The 18,361-nt window shown below is 33.1% G+C and overlaps 3 protein-coding genes across 3 annotated transcripts; 1 reads left to right on the top strand and 2 right to left on the bottom strand.

Annotated features, from left to right (window-relative positions):
• The first annotated feature begins 3,244 nt into the window (after positions 1 to 3,244).
• On the top strand, positions 3,245 to 4,825 carry LOC120256639. The gene is made up of 5 exons (XM_039264315.1): positions 3,245 to 3,594; positions 3,700 to 3,808; positions 3,903 to 3,963; positions 4,310 to 4,352; positions 4,463 to 4,825. The coding sequence occupies exons 2-5, from the start codon at positions 3,715 to 3,717 to the stop codon at positions 4,610 to 4,612; spliced, it is 348 nt and encodes a 115-aa protein (XP_039120249.1). The 5' UTR covers positions 3,245 to 3,594; positions 3,700 to 3,714; the 3' UTR covers positions 4,613 to 4,825.
• Positions 4,826 to 5,930: 1,105 nt separating this feature from the next.
• Positions 5,931 to 10,671, bottom strand: LOC120253155. The gene is made up of 6 exons (XM_039261467.1): positions 10,072 to 10,671; positions 8,378 to 8,489; positions 8,103 to 8,274; positions 7,823 to 8,019; positions 6,454 to 6,589; positions 5,931 to 6,342 (listed from the first exon to the last, which is right to left on the bottom strand). Exons 1-5 carry the CDS (start codon positions 10,539 to 10,541, stop codon positions 6,473 to 6,475), a joined length of 1,068 nt encoding a protein of 355 aa, XP_039117401.1. The 5' UTR covers positions 10,542 to 10,671; the 3' UTR covers positions 5,931 to 6,342; positions 6,454 to 6,472.
• A 1,339-nt stretch (positions 10,672 to 12,010) lies between these two features.
• Positions 12,011 to 18,018, bottom strand: LOC120254564 (sodium/hydrogen exchanger 4-like). The gene is made up of 14 exons (XM_039262661.1): positions 17,815 to 18,018; positions 17,318 to 17,436; positions 17,144 to 17,241; positions 15,960 to 16,019; positions 15,793 to 15,839; positions 15,390 to 15,584; positions 14,727 to 14,773; positions 14,555 to 14,621; positions 14,200 to 14,300; positions 13,459 to 13,566; positions 12,784 to 12,925; positions 12,644 to 12,706; positions 12,471 to 12,554; positions 12,011 to 12,381 (listed from the first exon to the last, which is right to left on the bottom strand). Exons 1-14 carry the CDS (start codon positions 17,968 to 17,970, stop codon positions 12,118 to 12,120), a joined length of 1,551 nt encoding a protein of 516 aa, XP_039118595.1. The 5' UTR covers positions 17,971 to 18,018; the 3' UTR covers positions 12,011 to 12,117.
• Between the last annotated feature and the right edge of the window lie 343 nt (positions 18,019 to 18,361).

Below are 18,361 nucleotides of genomic sequence, written 5' to 3' on the forward strand. Positions count from 1 at the left end.
TGGTTCCAATATGGGTTTCTTTTGAGAAAAGTCGTATTCTACACCATTCCAAAATTGTATAATAAAAGTGATTTACCATCATGGAGTTATGCTCATTAATATCATCTTGGACACATGTGACATTTTCTCATTACTCCTGTATGGTCACATCATATGGTAAATTTTTAAAAGGTCATTAAACCACCGTAATTGATGTATTTCTTTTCTTGTATGTTTGTTTGGCACCTCTTAAGTGAAGTTTGGAGTGATATAAATACTGCTATATATATTTAAAGAAAAGGGTTTCTATGAACATCCATAGACGTCCATAGGTAGTAACAATTTGGCTTTTAGTTTTTATTTTTTAAACTGTAGGTTTTAGTAGGAATTGGGTTCAATAGTTGTGATTTGTTTGATTATTGTGCAAACAATAGATTAAATAATTTAGATTAAATCAACGTTCATAAATTCATACTTTATGGAGGTTCACAGAGGATTGATTCATACTCTATGGGCCGGCAAGTTTGTATTAAAGAAACCACCATTGAAAAAGATTACAACATGTTAATTGTTTGTCTTTTTCGCATCATTATTTAAAGCTAGAATTTAATCATTTGTCATATCCTTCGTTTTGTTCATTGAATTACATGATTATTTTTTTATTTAAACAAATATAATTATAGAAAGACAAAGTTCCACCAACCAAATGAAGCCCATTAAAATATTGAGTAGACATGGTCAAGCTCTAAAATTTTTTTAATTAATTAATTAATTTCACTAAATACAAGAACCAAATCACGATCTCTTTTAAAAAATTTCCCAAAATAAAATAATAATAATAATAATAATTAATTATATTTATTTATTTTTTTTAAATAAGGTTTCCAGCACATTGCCAGATGGAATGCACATGGGCTTCTAGTTTTGGTGGGCCATGGTGGGCTGCCACGTCATCAAGGCCAACGTGCAAGGAACGACGCCGTGTGGACCCCATCTTAGTGTTGGTACACCAATCACTCTCTCTATCTGAATCCGCGTGAAAAAGTTGGGTGAGAAAGTGATGTTTTCTTAGTGAACGTCACAATTATATTATCTATAAACTTATAATAATAATAATAATAATAATAATAATAATTAGGGTTTTCATTGTTTGAACTTTGGATCAAGATTATATATATATATATGTTAGGGTTTCAATGTTTGAGCATTGAATAAAGATTAGATTTTGTGTATATATCGTTCAAGTTGTGAGTTCATCGATGATAATGAGCTTAAGAATTGATAGGCCTGTAATCTGAGTCTTTCTCTGAACTATATAGCAGTTTTTTTTGTGCCACTATAAAAAAGTGCAAATTTTAATTAAATTTGATATTTAATTAATTTTTGAATTTTATGCAAAAAATTTGATTTGAAAGTGATGTTATTTGTGAAGTAATAATCATGAGTGATAATTAGAAAGTTAATAACATTTAATGAAGATAATAAGATTTATATATGAAATTAATCAACTTTTCAGCTCACATGAAAGATGATAACAAACAAAAATTTGAGTAAAGATGTTGATGAGTAATTGAGCATGAAAAATTATATTATTTATATTTGTATGTTTATTTAAAATAAGGTTATTTAAAAAACTTGTCAAATTAGTGTTTATTTTTGAATTCTCTAATCTTTGGATGGAAGTATAATGAGTGGAAGAATTGATAGGTTTGGTGGCAAAGACTTTGAATACCAATTTTAATGGGTGTATGAATATTTTTTAAATGGTTAATAGCATATCGGTATTTAGTTTTATTGTGAAAAATAAAAGTGAGACAATTAATTAAAATTCGTTCTAAACAATAATAGCAACGGGTAGCAATGGGTCACTGGTTGTATGTGGGAGCGTATAAATAAAAATAAAATAAAATAATGTTTAAGATGATTAATAAAAACTTAAAATTATATATATATATATATTTTTTTAAAAAGTCAAAATTATAATTAGCAACTTGGCGGAGAAAACTAAGACAAACTCAAAGAATAGAAGGCATGCATGTTCATACACAACTATGGAATATACTAAAAATATATTTTACCTGGTCCAATTCAGCATGTTGCGCCATACAAACGATAACAACATATTAATATTATCACTTTTTAATAAAGCTATTATTTACCCTTGTATAAAATATGAGAATACTTTGATTAATTGAAAAATTCTTATTTTTATTAATTAATATTATATATATTATATGCAATATAAAAAACACATGCATTATATCATAAGTTAGTTAGTCTAGCAGTATAATTAAGGTTCCTTTCGCTTGGGATGAAATATGAGTTTGATTACATCAAGTAAGGTGAGGGTGGGTGGTGATTGAACGTGCTATTTGTTAGTAGAGTCTGGCTCCCAAACAAGCCCCACATGCATATATCTATGGTGGCGATAATTTATCCATTTTGTAAAAAAAAAGTGGGGCTTGATATGGAATCTCACTATGTTTAGTGGGTTGCTAGTGTTTATATAAATACATAGTTTTTTTAATAAGTTATGTGTATCATTTTCTATTTAATTCGGTTGAATTATATGTTATTTTTACTATAGCTATAGATGAAATAAAATTGAGACACTAATTTTTATATAAAAAAAACTATTACCTAATAGTCGTCGAGTGAGAGTGTGATTAATCCCCATGTGAAATGTTTAAGGTTAAATTTTTATTTTAAAAAAGATTAAAAATTTGAGGGAGGCATGAAGTAACTTGTCCATATTGTAGTAATTAAAAAAAATTATAAAAAATAATAATGCATAATTTAGAACATGACAAATGAAACAATACTTATAAATCAAGTGATGAGACAAAAACTAAGCTATCATTTATAAATGTTTCTTGTTTGCATATACAACATTCTTTGTCCTTTGGTCAAGCAATGTAACATCAAATATTATATTAATCACTAATCTCCAAACATCAACTTAATTTTGATGAATTTAATTCAATCACAACATAAAATCAATAATTAGTGAGTCAAAAAAAAATTACCATTTAGTTACAAATAGTAAAAATTTAAGTTGAAGAAAAATTAACAATTAGAAACAGGTTAAAAAAAATGGTAAAGATGATCCTTGACTTGCCATTAATGCATAAGAAGAATTGCTTTCACCAAATACTATCCTTTCCTTGACTTCACCATCTCATAAACAACCAAATTCCATTGCATGCATGTTCTTATAAATTGATCACCATTTTTCATTGAATTATAACATGAAAACCATGTCATACATTGCAAATAATCAAGCTCAAGCTTGCATGAAACCATGTCCATATCCTACCACCATTAATAAACACCATCTTTTTCCAAACTAAATCCAATTTAGAATGTTTGTTTGCAAAGAAGAAGAGGTTATCCATTAGAAAACAAGGTGTCTTTCAAGTTCCACATTGCACAACATCATCATCATCATCTGGTTCAAAGAAGAATGATCAAGATGATAATAATTTTAATCTTGATTCATGGCTAACTCTTTTCAATGGGAATGACAAGGAGACTCCATCAAAATCAAAGGATGGTAATAAACCTCCATGGACAAATATTTTGCTCCCTCTTTTACTCTTTAATGATCCCAAGGAGGTAAGAATTAATTAGTTATATCTTCATTTATTCTTAAAGCTTTAAATGAAACTAATTAAGTTTTATCTTGAAGTTTTTTTTAATTTTTTTTTAAATTATGTGTAGATATTGTTGTGGAATATGGTTTCTAATGCCAAGGAATACATTGGAAAGCATGTAGAAATTAAATTCAAGTCTATAGGACATGATGGAATGACTGTTATCTGGCATATTGGTAGGTATTAATTTGTTCTTAATTAATATTATTGAAAATTAATATATATGTACACACACACACACACATTATATTAATTGTTCTCACTGTTTAGGGGCATGGAAAGGCATGGGTATTCATATATCTTATGAATTTCACAGAGCTATGTTTCTAAGGTGAGACAAAGCTTTTATCCATATATATATATATATATATATGTATATATATATTGCTTTTAATTATATCATTATCAATTCATAAGACAGTGGCAATTCTTCATTTAAGTTCACAATATCATTATGATATATATATATATATATATAATTGTTTTGGTCACTCAACTAAAATTACTTCTCTAGTTTGAGTTTTAGAGTATTTATTTATGTTAATATTGTATTTGACATGGATTCACACATGAATAATATTATCATTAGTTTAAGGATTAACAATTGGCTTAAAACATCATTATTTATACATGCATGCATGTTTGGAATTAATTAAACTAAATTGCATGAAAAACAGGATTGCAAGGATTGTTTTTCAACCTTTGGCCGGTCTCAAATTGGTAAGCATGAAATTTAAAAATTCACAGTTCCAAGTTTAATTAGTTTGATAATTATCAAAAGTTGATATAATTAATATATATATATATATATATTGAACTTGTTATTGCAGAAAATAGAGGAAATAATTGTCCTTTTGCTAGAGAAGATTGCACCAAGTGTTCTGCACAATGGCATGGCAAAGGCTGCCATCTTTAATCTCTTCTTGAGTCTTTTATTCATGGCCATATCCCTCATTTTGTGGATGAACACAAGTGTGTGAGATATCATTAACTTTCATATGTAAATTAATTAATTAATATCCTTCAATATATAACAACAAAGTATATATCTATAATTTTGAGAGAGAGAGAGAGAGAGAGAGAGAGAGAGATAGGTATATATTCTCTAGTAGTTGAAAATAACATGCATGTTTGTATGAATAACATCTTGAAGGCTTTGCAAACAATGTAAACAAAGGAACAAGCAAGCAAAAACACAGAAATATTCTTTTTCCTTCAAGAAAGCTTTGCATTAAATTAATATTCTCATAAGATAATGAAATCAACTTCAAACACTAATGACCAAAACTAATACATTAATGTTTTTCAAGACTATATATATATATCAGATAGCATCAAAGAAAAAAAGAAAGGAAAAAGAAAAGAGGAAATTAATTTGCTACATGCTTCTCTATTCTCTCATTCTCACTCATTTCCTACGTAATTTGCATGGTAATGCATGCATGTTAGGTTTTCCATTTACATTAATTCAACTGCATATTGGAGAGTTGATTAATTGGAAATATATTGAAAACATTGGATTAAAACTATCCATAATTGATATAATTAAATAAAAAATAAAAAATAAAATTAATAATTCATACTCTCCAACTCTTCATCGTTATAGTTCCTATATATATATATATAGGCATGAAAAACCTAATGCATCAGAGATAAAATAACAAAATCCAAATGGTAATATAAAATATAAACTATAAGGTAATATGACATCTTAATATAAATTATATAATTATTTTTAATAAAAATAATAAACTAAGATTCAAGGGAAATATTTTATATAATATATATATATATACATGGATGGCAGAGATTGACAGGGTTATTTTGGTCATTGAGTGGAAATATTGATCAATGGTTTATATTCACTTCAATTTTATTATTAAATTTTTTTATTATTTTATGAACAATATAACTTTATCACTAGTTCGCTATTAATTCGGAAATTTTAAATTTACTAAAATTGGATCATGCAACCCTTTCATTTAATTTTCTGACAAACAATATGACAGCCCACATGGTCCAACCAAACATAAATTATCTTCTTTTTTTTTTAATTTTTATTATAATAAATTTTATCACACAAAATATTTAAAGATAAAAAAAAAATAATGTTATTTGTTTTTAAATAAAATTCAAAATAATAATAATTATTTTTCTAAGGTTTTCTTACAAATAATCCTGTAAGTATATTCAAATTATGAGTTTTGTAAGGGTATATTTGCATAAATCCCATATAACTACAAAACCAAACCCTAAAACTCAAACAACTGAAAAAAATCAACTGTGCAAACAACCAAGTAATGCAAATTCACTTTTACTACAAATCTGAGGAGCTTTTTTTAGGGTTTAGTCAAAAGAGTCTCACAAAATGAGTACAACAAATGATACTTGCCCTAACTGCAGTTTAGTACAATGTTAATCCAGTATCGATCGATAATTTGCTTTATAGTTTCTGCTACTTCAGTCAGTAAACTGCCAATTTGTAACGACGATGAACACTGATTCAGAAGTTGCTCATCGGTTCGGTTCATCATCAGTTTCTCTTTTTCATCCGCGAGCCAAAGTAAAACCACAGTTTGCCCCATAAATAAACAGGTTGCAGAAAACAAGAAAATACGAACAAACAAAAGCACATAAACAAACATTGTTTTGTTTTAGTCATGTATCTTCTATCGAGTTAGACCTTCGACATTCCACTGAAGTAACAGATCTGCAAACAGCGGGCGAGAGAGAACAACATGTGACGATATAATGTTATAATAAAATCAAGATTATTAAATCATTCGATGAGATTTTTGTGCTATGTGTTGCAAGATCTAACCAGTTAATTGTCATCCAGGTCACTGATTGACAAAATGGCGCGCCACCATCTCTGAAATTCCCAAAGCAGAAAAGCTTTCACATCCAAAAAGTTGCTGAAGTTTAGAGTCGCACAATATCATCGGATTCACGGGATCCTAATAAGTAAATAGAAAAGCAAGTAAGCTTGATGAATTGACAAATGTGAAATATCAGAGATAAACATTTGAATTTCTGCTTGGATAATGCATACAGTAGTTTGGTATTGATAAATGACACAGGTTTTAATCCAGAGTTTTAAACAACAGCCGAAAGTTACATCATTGACGGGAAATTAACTCATGTTCAACAAGCTTATAAAAAAACTGACACTCATAAAACTACTACACTGAGACTTGAGAGAGATAAAAATGGAGGAGTTTAAGACAAGGACAAGGACACTGCAATCCTGAGGTCCCTTTTACCAATTATGGAAATGACAGAAAATGCAGCCCAAAAATAGTAGGAGAAAATGCAAACCAGAACCAGTTAAATTATCAAAAGATAAGGTCACACAAAAGTGAGCAAGATATGATGTTGAAATCATGGAGCAAAAGTCAAGGATCATCAGCTTTTATAAAGTTAATGATACATCTCTATAGCAATCTCTATCTGTCCTTCTGGACAAAAATCAAATGACATTTAATGTTTCTATAGCAACGGGTGAAATTAGCAGATATCCACCCCACCAATGCCCCAATGATATGTCATTGGCCAGAAAGCAAAACCTCATTCAAGAATGTAACATTAAAGAAATGGATGTATTCTTATTGTATACCGCTCCAGTACAGCTATTGTACCAACCTTGTAGAAATCAACAACAAATTGCAAGCTTAACTAGTTTATGCAAAGCAAAAGAGACTTCCGTAAGCCTAGAGACCATCACTAAGAAGGAAAACATGTTTTTACTTGATCATAATGAAGCGAACTCAATAATCTCATGCAGGGATGAAGAAAGGAAAGCAGAGGTTGGAACAGCTTTCCAGTGAATATTCAATCCAGTTCTATACAAAAATACTGACTTGGTGCATGGATATGAGGAAACATCAAGAAGTATGGCTGCATTTTTTAAATACTAATCCCACTAAAAAAAGTAATCGTTGTTAGGGAACATATTGGCCACACAATCAAGAAAGTTATCTTTCAATAAGATAGCTAAAAGAGAAAATTAACAACGACGTGCTGCAGAATATTATAATTATGAAATAGTCAGGGAAGTTTGAAAACTAAAAGCCCAGACGACGATAGCAAAAAAAATTTGTATAGTGCATAATGATAGAGTGAGTGTCATTGAAACGTCCCATTCAATAAAAATGTTCACTACTTAAGTTAGAAACACTTGCCAAACGAACCTCTAAATGATTTTCTTTTATGTAATCCCAAATGCGTTTCAGAACCTCAGACTGAAGCATCTCTCTTTCAGTGGTTCCAAAAAATGAGGCTAGTGCTTCAGATATAACAACATTATGATCACCTGCATCAGGTTTAGTTTCATAAACCACCTCTGAGGATTCACTTTTTGTGCGCTTAGAGTCTGGACCTGGATCTTCTGTAAGAATGTCAGCAACAACTAAAATCAACATTATTTTAATTTAATTATGAGCAAAAAAAGGATTATTCTTGAATTTTTACTTGGAGATTCAAGAGGTAGGATATGCTTGGCCAAAAGCTTGTTCATCTTGAACATATCAGTACAATCAGTCTCAAAAACCTGACGGAGTGCATCATTGCAGATAATCTTTCTTTTGTTATTAGGATCTTGGAGATTGTTTTGCCGAATGTATGCCCACAGCTGCTTAACAATCTGAAGTACGGTATTAAAATATATTTAGGATGATATACATCAAAGAATTACAAAAATATGTGGAAAGTAAAGAAATTGCTTATCAGTTTGTTAAAAGAAAAACCTGAGTTCTTGCCATGGTTGGCTCACCAACAATAGCTTGCAGTTCTGGTGATACACCACAAACCTTATTCAAACCCCCAGGGCCACCTTTACGTTTAGCTGGAGTTGGGGTGCTGAAACATAGGCCACAAGTAAAAAGATAAAACTCATGCAATGCAAGCATCCCTATTCGTCCTCTTTCAATAGTATACTTCAACACACACAACCAATACCTTCTTTACGAAAACTCAGATGTGCTAGTTCATAACCTTCTTCTTTTCCATGATACCATTCTTTTCATTTCTAAATTTGTTTCTAAGAGAGCATTTAGTTATCAATCTCTCTTTATCTCAAACCAAATAACTTGAGGACAAACTTGCACATTACAACTTTTAAAAAGCACCTTGTGAAGTGACACCATCATCGTTATTCAACGCTATGAAGTGGTAATTTAAAATAATCAAAATTTACATTCTTTACTCAATTAAAAGTAAAAAAGAATAGATTCCATACTTGCTATAAAGAAGATAAGATCAAATTCAAAACGAGAAACACAGCACCACTAACATATAAACTCCTTAAGGTTGATCATTCCATTACTGAATCATCTTCCTTGCCTCCATAGTATGTGCAGAAGCACCAATAGATCCAAATATACAATACAGAGGATTACACAAAATCTAATCTGTTCTTCATGTTTAGAAAAGTCCAGATTATCAGCCAGCTACAAATCCTATTCAAGTTTTAACTTCCAAAGGGAAAACTTCCTTACATACAGAAGTCGATTATCTTCTAAGATAACTTCCAAGTCAATCTAGAAAGACCTTAAAGAGAAATCAACATTAGTGTGTGCTACCTCAAGCAAAGATTCAAGGAGGTTGTGATAAACTGTATATTCCTTCTACCAATCACTTCAACAAATGAAATAAAAAGTCCTGGGTAGCTGCAACCACTTGGCAGTAGTAGGAAAGAAGGAAACTAAACCGAATACTCAAGTTAACAGAATGACGACAAAAATGACAAGTCTGAGCTCACATATTTCATTTGCGCCAGCAACATGAACCAACTGTGTACATCCTACAACTCTACATTTTTAAAAGCAATCCAAAAACCAAAACACTATCACCAATACAACTCAAAATTCTCATCTTCCTTCTTGGGGCTGTAGAAGGAAACAAATAATCCAAAACAATATACATGTAAAGTTCAAAAGTCAAATTTTTTAACAGAACCCTACAACCAAAAACTGAAGTTTCAAATCTTGCTTCTGGAGCCTCTGAAGGAAACAAACAATCTACACCTGGAATTCAAATAATATAAAATAAAATAAAAAGAAAACTCCAAACAATCTACATCTACAGCCCAACAGAGGGGAAAAAAACCTCAAAACAATACAACCAAAACCCTAACTCTAAAACCAAGAATAATGTGCAAAGTTAGCAACTTTCATCTAGGTTGACTCACCTGTACACCAGATTTCTAAACTTCAAGCGGTACAAAGTCAAAATTACAGCAAAAAAGGAAAAGGGGGAAAAAAAGAAACCCTAATCCCAAATTCTACAAAGAAGCTAAAGGCCGCGGCTTGCGCTCACCGCAACGCGAAGCATTACCCTGAATGCTCAAAAAATTCGACTACGACCCTAAAATCAGAGAAATCTCACTACAATCCAAAACCCTAAATTCAGAAACCAAAAATGATAACACTAAAGGTCGCACCTTTCTTTGGGGGAAGCAACAGCCGGCCTTGCGACAGCCGGGGACACCGGCCCAACGGCGACTTCAGGCCGAGGCACGACGACAAGCGGGTGCGGAAGCTGCTGCTGATGAGGCGCCGGCGAGGCAACAGCGTTCGGCGGAGGGCACCGAAACGCGAGGTCATGATGCTGGGGAAGGTGAGCGAACGGCGAGGCATGGACGGCGCCGGCGGCTGTAAGGGAATTAGTCGGATAGGGTTGGAACTGCGGGCCGACATGGGGAGCAAAAGGGTCTTTGGAGGCGGGGGGCGGGGGGCCAAGGAGGAGTTGGATCTGGTCACGGATGAAGGAGGCCTTGTGGGAGAGGTCAAGGCCAAGCTTGGCTTCAAGCTCTCGGACAACGCCGGCGACCGAGGCGGTCGCGGCGGCGCCGGGTCCGGCCTGGCGGAGCAGTGACTCCACGCAGCTCGCTATCTCCTGGTCTGTCACCATCACAACCGCACAATGAGCATCTGACGGCTACCAATTTTTTTGGGGATTTTTTTGCAAATTTAATTATAAAAAAAAATGGAATTTTCAGAGCTCTCTCTCTTCTTCTTCGTTCTCTCTCTCTCTCTCTCTCTCTATCTCTGTGTACGTTTTCTCTTTCTTAAATAAGGGATAGAATGACGAAAATGGACATGGTGGGTGAGAGAAATTACGAGGTTGAATTTTGGGAAACGGATAAGGGAAACGTGAAGAGCAGATTAGGCTAAGATTTGCTTATTATATATATATATTAATTATATTTATATATATTTATATATTATATTATAAAGTACCGATAATCTAACAACGTCTCACAATAACCGTTAGATCATTATCTAATGGTTGTTATTTTATTATAAATATAATCCCGAAGACAGGATTAGCATCACTAATCCCACCCTCAGAATTAGTAATAAAATAGTAGTTGTTAGATGAAAGCGATCCCAATAAATCTGCTATGGGATATCTTTAAATTTTGAGAATATCTAAAAAAAATAAAATATTATCTTATATATTATATGATACGTGACATTTATATGTTTAGATACAGTAATTATTGGGAAGATGTGAGGAGGATTTACTGATTGGATCTGATTTATGTGATTCATTTAATATATTCATTGTATTGGTAATATAATACATTTTAGGAAAAAAATTATTAAAAAAATTTGAAATTTTGAGTGGTTTAAAAAGAAAAATGAAACTTTATGGTTTCTGATTTAAGTTTATTATTTTATGTTAATAATTTTTTTTTTAATTTTCACATGGCAACAAAATAAATGAATGAGAAGAAGGTTTGGAGACTGGAATGGGTGGCATATTTAAACATATATTATTTTAAGCTAAAAAAAACTATTAATTAATTCTTCCTTTTGTCCAAAAAAAACCATTTTTATGTGTATATATATATTATGTATATATAATAATATATATGCATTTGTTGCCTTCGTTAAAAATATATATAGTAAATCATCCGTAATTAATCAAAATAAAAACAAAAACCATGACTAACCCAATGATAACTACCGTATTTGTGATTGAGAGGTCTCAAATCTCTCATATTATAATTCATATTCCGGGTCTTCTGTATGGAAATTCTATGTGAGGAATACTTCTCATTCTCCCTTACACGATTACATAACAACAGTATCCGTTTATCCTTCATTTTGTCGCTTGTCAATTTTGTCAGAAAAAAATAAATAAAATTAAAAACCACAATTTGGACCTGAATGGGCATGGAGTGGTTTTCAATTTATACAGTACTTTAATGTTTTTTTCCTAATTAACTAACCATTTCATTATATATATATATATATATATATATCAATGAAGTAATGAAAGAGCAAATTGATATGCAATTGTGAAGTCCACAAGCAGAAGTTAAAACCATTCAAAAAACTCATTCTATATGAAAATTTACACGGTCCATTGATTCTGATTTTTATTAGTTTAAGATGATAATATTTACACATCTCAGACTACAACTATGTGAATGAACTAAACTACGAGTTTTTCAACTAGTTTTTCAGATGCCGAAGATTTAAGATGGGCCACCGAAGATCGGTCTCATGTACTTGTCGTCGAACTTTCTCCAGTAGACATGTATTGTATGGACTGGTCTTTCGAGCAGTGCTGATAAACTTCTCTTGACTTGAATCATCCTGGATGCGTCTTCCGAACTGAACAAAGGCAGATAAACATCGGCATCGTCTTTGTTCGAGTCTGATTCAGAATGGCTATTGATCCCTCGAGTCCGGTGAGGGAGTAAAAAGTTTATCAGTGGTTTTGTTAGGAAGCCGAAGATCTGGGAAGGAAACAAAGGTAGAGTATCACAACAAATGTATCAAAATTAGAGGAATACAAGAGTATTCAATTTTGATTTGTCAGGAATACCAGTGTGGTGAAAAGAACGACGACGATCGTGCTTGTGATCATTGTCGCATTCACAGGGTCTGAAGTGATACCGGAAATAGTGAACTGTATAACAGATTGAAAAGGAATTAGTTCTTATGTTCATGCAAAACCAGTGAATTCATTCTGACTAAATAGTTATCGTCGATATTTACCTGACTAAATGCCAGTGCAATAGAAACAGCTCCGCGCATCAAACCGGCCCACCAGATTATGACCTGCCGACATGCAGTATATCAAGAACAGGAAGAATGTAACATGATGAAGAATTAGTTTATCAGACACTTGTTATGACCTGCTGTTTAAATGTAATCTTCGAGCTCGGGGATTTTGAGTTGAAATAGTTGGATAAACTGGAGAGAAGGAACACAAATGCAGCACGACCCACCAAAATTAATGCGATTATAGTGAAGTAGATCCCAAAAGTTGTCAACAAGCTGTCAAAATAGCAAAACTTCTGGTCAAAATAACAAGTTGGAATTGTTTTGGTGAAAACTGTGCAATGGTCTTAAAATCTGTACGCATGACAAAGGATCTAAAGCTTGATTAGTTGGTGATCTAGAACATATTACAGTTTGACTTGAAAAATGTTACAATTTCATTGAAAGAAAGCATTCAAATTTTGGTATTAGGCATTGACAAAGAACCATCAATTTCAATGGCCATACAGCTTCATGTGTTACCATTTTTTCAGAAAAAAACTTTAACTCAGGAATTTTGGTCTTTCCTAAATCATCGAACCAGATATGGTATTCACACATTTCCTAATAATAAAGGTTTAGATTGGTTCATATATACATTGCAGTAATTCAAGAAAAATTACTTTGTCCTGCTTCTGCTAACTTAAAAAAGTAAAAGCTGGTTATACTCTATTATTAATTAGCAATGACTCAATGCTTAAATTTTTGTCTGGTTGTATTCTGGTCAATAGATGGGCATCTCAATAGATAAACCAAAAACCAGTAAATACCTTGTGTTTGTTATCGTCATCTTCCACTTTTCAATGTCAAGGGCATCCATTCCAACATAAAGAAAGATGAAAGTTTCAGCAATAAATGATAATGTAGCAAATATATGCCTGCAAATATGAAAAGGGAAATTTGTCGTCACCATATCCAGATGCATTACGATGACAAATCTAATAGGTCAAACAACATTATATAGAAAATTCATGATAACAATTTACCAGCACAAGTCAGTTATTCAAAATATTCTGCAAGTCAATGATATTGAAGTATATCTACCACCAAAACCTTTATCTAAGCTTCTGGTCCAATTGAATCACAAAGAATGTCAGTTGGTGACAATTATTTCCCTTGAGAAGTCATTAACATAATTTAGAAGCCGATTCATAAATTAGTCTTCAGTCGAGGAAATCTATATCATCCCAGTTCATACGCAAAAGCCTAAGATCAACTCAATCTACTGGAAAAAGATAAAGAATTTGGCCACAACATCCTGGTTCATGCAGAAAGCTGGGGCTGTACGATATGAATGAAATGAACAGGAGGATCTAGGAAAGTCTTTCATTGTTATTGTCAAGATGTTGACAATGATATTCTCTGCTTTGACAGATACAAGTGCATAATTATAAATAATCCCATCATCTTAAGAAACTGATTTATTAAAAAAAGAAAACCATAAATCGACAAGCACATATCTAAAACTCAAACATGGTTGTGCTGAAAATTAAGGTAGTAAAAGAAAATACCTTGTTGTGATCTTCGAGTTCACAGTAACATTATGCCATGCATAGTGTGACATGATGATCCCACAAAAGAAGACAGTAAGGATCCCACTCAGTTTTAATAGCTGCGCAAGCAACATAAATTCTAAAGAAACACAAATATTTAACATAAAGCAGTATGGGGAAATAATAAGGCTTTTTATCATAAGCAACCAAAGTTAGTTATCAAACTTGTAAAAGAATTATATACCCAAGTAGTTTTATCAGTTCTATAACATAGATCAATGGCCTTCACCAAAGAAAAGATGCAAATTTTGCATCAACATCATAAATAGTAAGAAAAAGATGTAACAGAAGAGAAGGGATTTCAGATCCTGACCTCTGCTAGCATGTACGACAAATATGCCATTAACACCATTAAAGCTATCTCACGGTCTGTTGAATGCCTGCAAGATGAGATCACTTCAACATAAGAGGTCCATAATATGCAAGCTAAATGGATGGCAAAGAATGAAGAAACTCGGATGAATATCCTTCCTAATATCACTTACTTTCCAAAATACAAAACTTTCAGACAATATGCAGTCCCAAGCCCAGTCTGGTAAAAGAAACAATATGTAAGCACATAAAAAAAATTAAATTAACATGCCTGAAATTTGGAAGAAATCTAAAGATTAGTACGTCAAGGCCTAGCATAGCTTGTCATGAAGTAAAATTCGAATGAAGTTGTAAATTCAATTGAAGGAACAATGAAGTTGTAAATTCAATTGAAGGAACAAAACACGCATATATATATTTCCTTAACAAAAGCAATTCTTCGTGCATATGCTCTCACACATACTCTGGGGTTGGATCACTTGTTGCATTAGAAGTAACTGCATCTGTAGGATGAAATTTACAAAGAAAACAGTACCATTCAAGATATTTATAACAAAATATATTGTAAGGAAAACAGTATCTAAGGCCATGGGATCAAAAAGAACAAGTGGAAAGAATGAAAAAAATAAAAAATGGCTCCCCAACGGAATAAGTAAAAAACAAATGGGTAGTTGGTTGTAAGTAAAAGTACATTGTCACACTGATGCACAACAAGGGATTTTCATTAATTTATTAAAAATATATGGGAGGCAATGATAAAGTATCAAACAATACCCTCATCATCATTTTGGGACAAAAACTAAATTGATTCTTTAGAACAGGGAAATAGATCTTACTGCAATGCCAAGGATAGTGCTTGTTGAAAATAAGTATAGGAAGTCCCCAAAAACATGAACTGCAGACCAGCCAGCCAATTTAGATGCATCTATTTTTCTGATCGCATTAAAAAGCACTACTGCAGTAGCATCATTCACAACTCCCTCCCCAAAGACTAAACTGTACAAAAGAGGGGCCTCATCTTGACTCAAGACCTACATTTTAAGGATATTTAACATTAATGATACACCATGCATGAAAAGGCAAAAGATAAACCAAAAAGACAATAAGGAGAAAGAAATACAATCACCCCGCAATTAGAAAAATTGGAAATATCTATTTCACAATAAAAAGGAGTTTTATTCACAATCTCAAATAAACTAATAAAAGATAAAGATGGAGAAATGAAAACTGTAATCCAACCTGTAGGGTACAAACAGTGTCGGTTGAAGAAAAAATTACACCAAGAGCTGGATAGAGAAAGAACACAATTAATTGCACATTCTATTATTTGAAAACAGGGACAAATCCAAAGTCCTTCAAGTAAATCCATCAAGAATGACACATAAACAAGAGAGTGGAGATCGAACCTAGAAAGTCACGTGCATCTAGTCCATGAAAGCCAATCTTTGGAAATAGCCACCAGCTGCCTAATTCAACAAAATAATATCCAAATTAATGATGTTGAAATAGAGGAAAATGTTTGACTGCAAGGAAAGATAATTGTAAAATTGCATGTTTTAAATGAAACAAAAAGTGAACTGAAAACATATAATACAAATGGGGGCTAATAAAAAAGAATCATTAGTTTCGTTCATCTTTGCGATCTAGGATATAGGACTACCTAAAAGCAGGGGAGGGTGTAATAGAACCCCTTTAGTCCCACATCGGCTATGAGATGGATCCATTGTGTGCATATAAGTGGGGGGCAACCTTCCCTACTAGGCCGGTCTTTTGGGGTCCGCTCTCCCCTCCACTTGTGTGTATTACATTGGTGCTTTCGTTGAGAGCTGGTGTGGGGCACGGTTGGGACTGGTCCACGTCAGTTCGGATAAGGGTGCGCTGACCACAGGGGATTCTGACCAAGGAGGATTCTGACCAGGGCTGGGGCCCTGAGTGAAGTACTGTTGGTCAGGCGCCCAGATTATCCGGACTGACGGGGGCGTCAGTCTTCGATCGGTGGGGTAATGTAATAGAACCCCTTTAGTCCCACATCGGCTATGAGATGGATCCATTGTGTGCATATAAGTGGGGGGCAACCTTCCCTACTAGGCCGGTCTTTTGGGGTCCGCTCTCCCCTCCACTTGTGTGTATTACATTGAAATGTAATAGAACCCCTTTAGTCCCACATCGGCTATGAGATGGATCCATCAGTGTGCATATATAGTGGAACAGACCTTCCCTACTAGGCCGGTCTTTTGGGGTCCGCTCTCCCTTCTACTTGTGTGTATTACAGAGGGTCAATTTAACATGTCCAAAAGGAAGGGTTTTGTCGTGTTTTCTACACCTTTCTGATATTAATGAATTGCCTTCTGGCATTATATGGCAGTAGCATGTCTCAAGAGAGAAAACGACAATCTTAGAAACTTCTTTGGAGGCCACAGATGAGCACGTGCGACTCTTTATTGTTACCAATTATGTACTAAATTGTTTCTTCTTTCGATGCAATGTGGTTTACCCACTTTAATTAAAAAAAAAAAGTTGAACTATCAATCTTGAACTCTTTAAATAATCCTTCAGCAGGCAACTAACAAATTCAGGATTCAAAATTTACCTGCTGAAATGATCACAAACGATATAAAAACTCCAACTACTCCAAATAGGATGATGGTAAAAAAGTTATGGAAAAACTTCTTCTTCTTGACCTGAAACCTGAAAATGAAAGGTCCTGAACAATTATTCAAATTCACAAATAATGCAGAAATTTCTCATAGAGTGCAGAACTTACCCAGCATTGAAAATTATTGGAGGGAGAAGATACATAAAGAACAGCTGTTCATCAAACCTTAGAATGTGAGAACTTGTGCCCTTACTCCAAAACAAAATTATAGTTCCAGTTATGCATCCCTGCATTACACAAGCAAAAAAAGAAAAAAACAGTAAAACCTATTCGAAAATTGGATTTATATCATATTTGACAGGATTAATTCCCACAATTGATACACGTTCACTGTGGATCTGATCCTATTTCATCAGTTAAACACTATGAACACCATGAATTCAAAAGAAAACAGGGAAAGAACACATGATAAAATCCAGATAAAATTATCACAAAAAAAAAAAAAAAATCGATTTTTAGAAAGAAATTCTCACAAATAGAAAGAGCATCTCCATTGAAAATAACGAAATGCTCCAAAAAGAAGCCTTTTTTTTCATGTTTTAAACCTAAATTACTTGAAATCTAAAGACAAATCAAAACAGAGAGATAGAGAAAGAGAGAATCACAATAACGATGGCGGTGATGGACTCATTGATCCACCGATTCTCCACAAGCAAGTGCCCAACAATGATGCAGAGGCAGATCACGGCAACGAACATTGAGATGGAGACCACGAGCCCGTCACCGGCGTTGTTGGCGAAGAATACATCAACGAGCTCCATTGCTATGAATCCAAAGGAATGAGAACCGAAATCAGAGCTTCAATTTGAGGGTTTTGAAGAGAGAAAGAGAAGAGATTTGGCGGGGAAGAGGAATGGTTTGGGATTCTTATTAGTTATGAAGGTTTATGTTGCCACGTGTCACCAAAGTTTGAAATGATGTGTCACTTGTTTGTTTGCCACGTGTCCCTTAAGCTTAGGTCTCACATGATGGATTTCTTTATTTTAAAAAAAATATTTAAATATGTATACATTATATTAAAGTTATCATCTAAATATCTCTGTCTTTAAGCTATCTATCTTTTTAAGAGCAATGCTATTCCTCCCGGTCAAGTTGCCCGAATTTGAGTCCCGAACGACGTGGCAAACCCACGTGATTCACTTTTCTCTCCTC

This window comes from Dioscorea cayenensis, chromosome 3 (assembly GCF_009730915.1).
Source record: "Dioscorea cayenensis subsp. rotundata cultivar TDr96_F1 chromosome 3, TDr96_F1_v2_PseudoChromosome.rev07_lg8_w22 25.fasta, whole genome shotgun sequence".
Taxonomy (NCBI): Eukaryota; Viridiplantae; Streptophyta; class Magnoliopsida; order Dioscoreales; family Dioscoreaceae; genus Dioscorea; species Dioscorea cayenensis.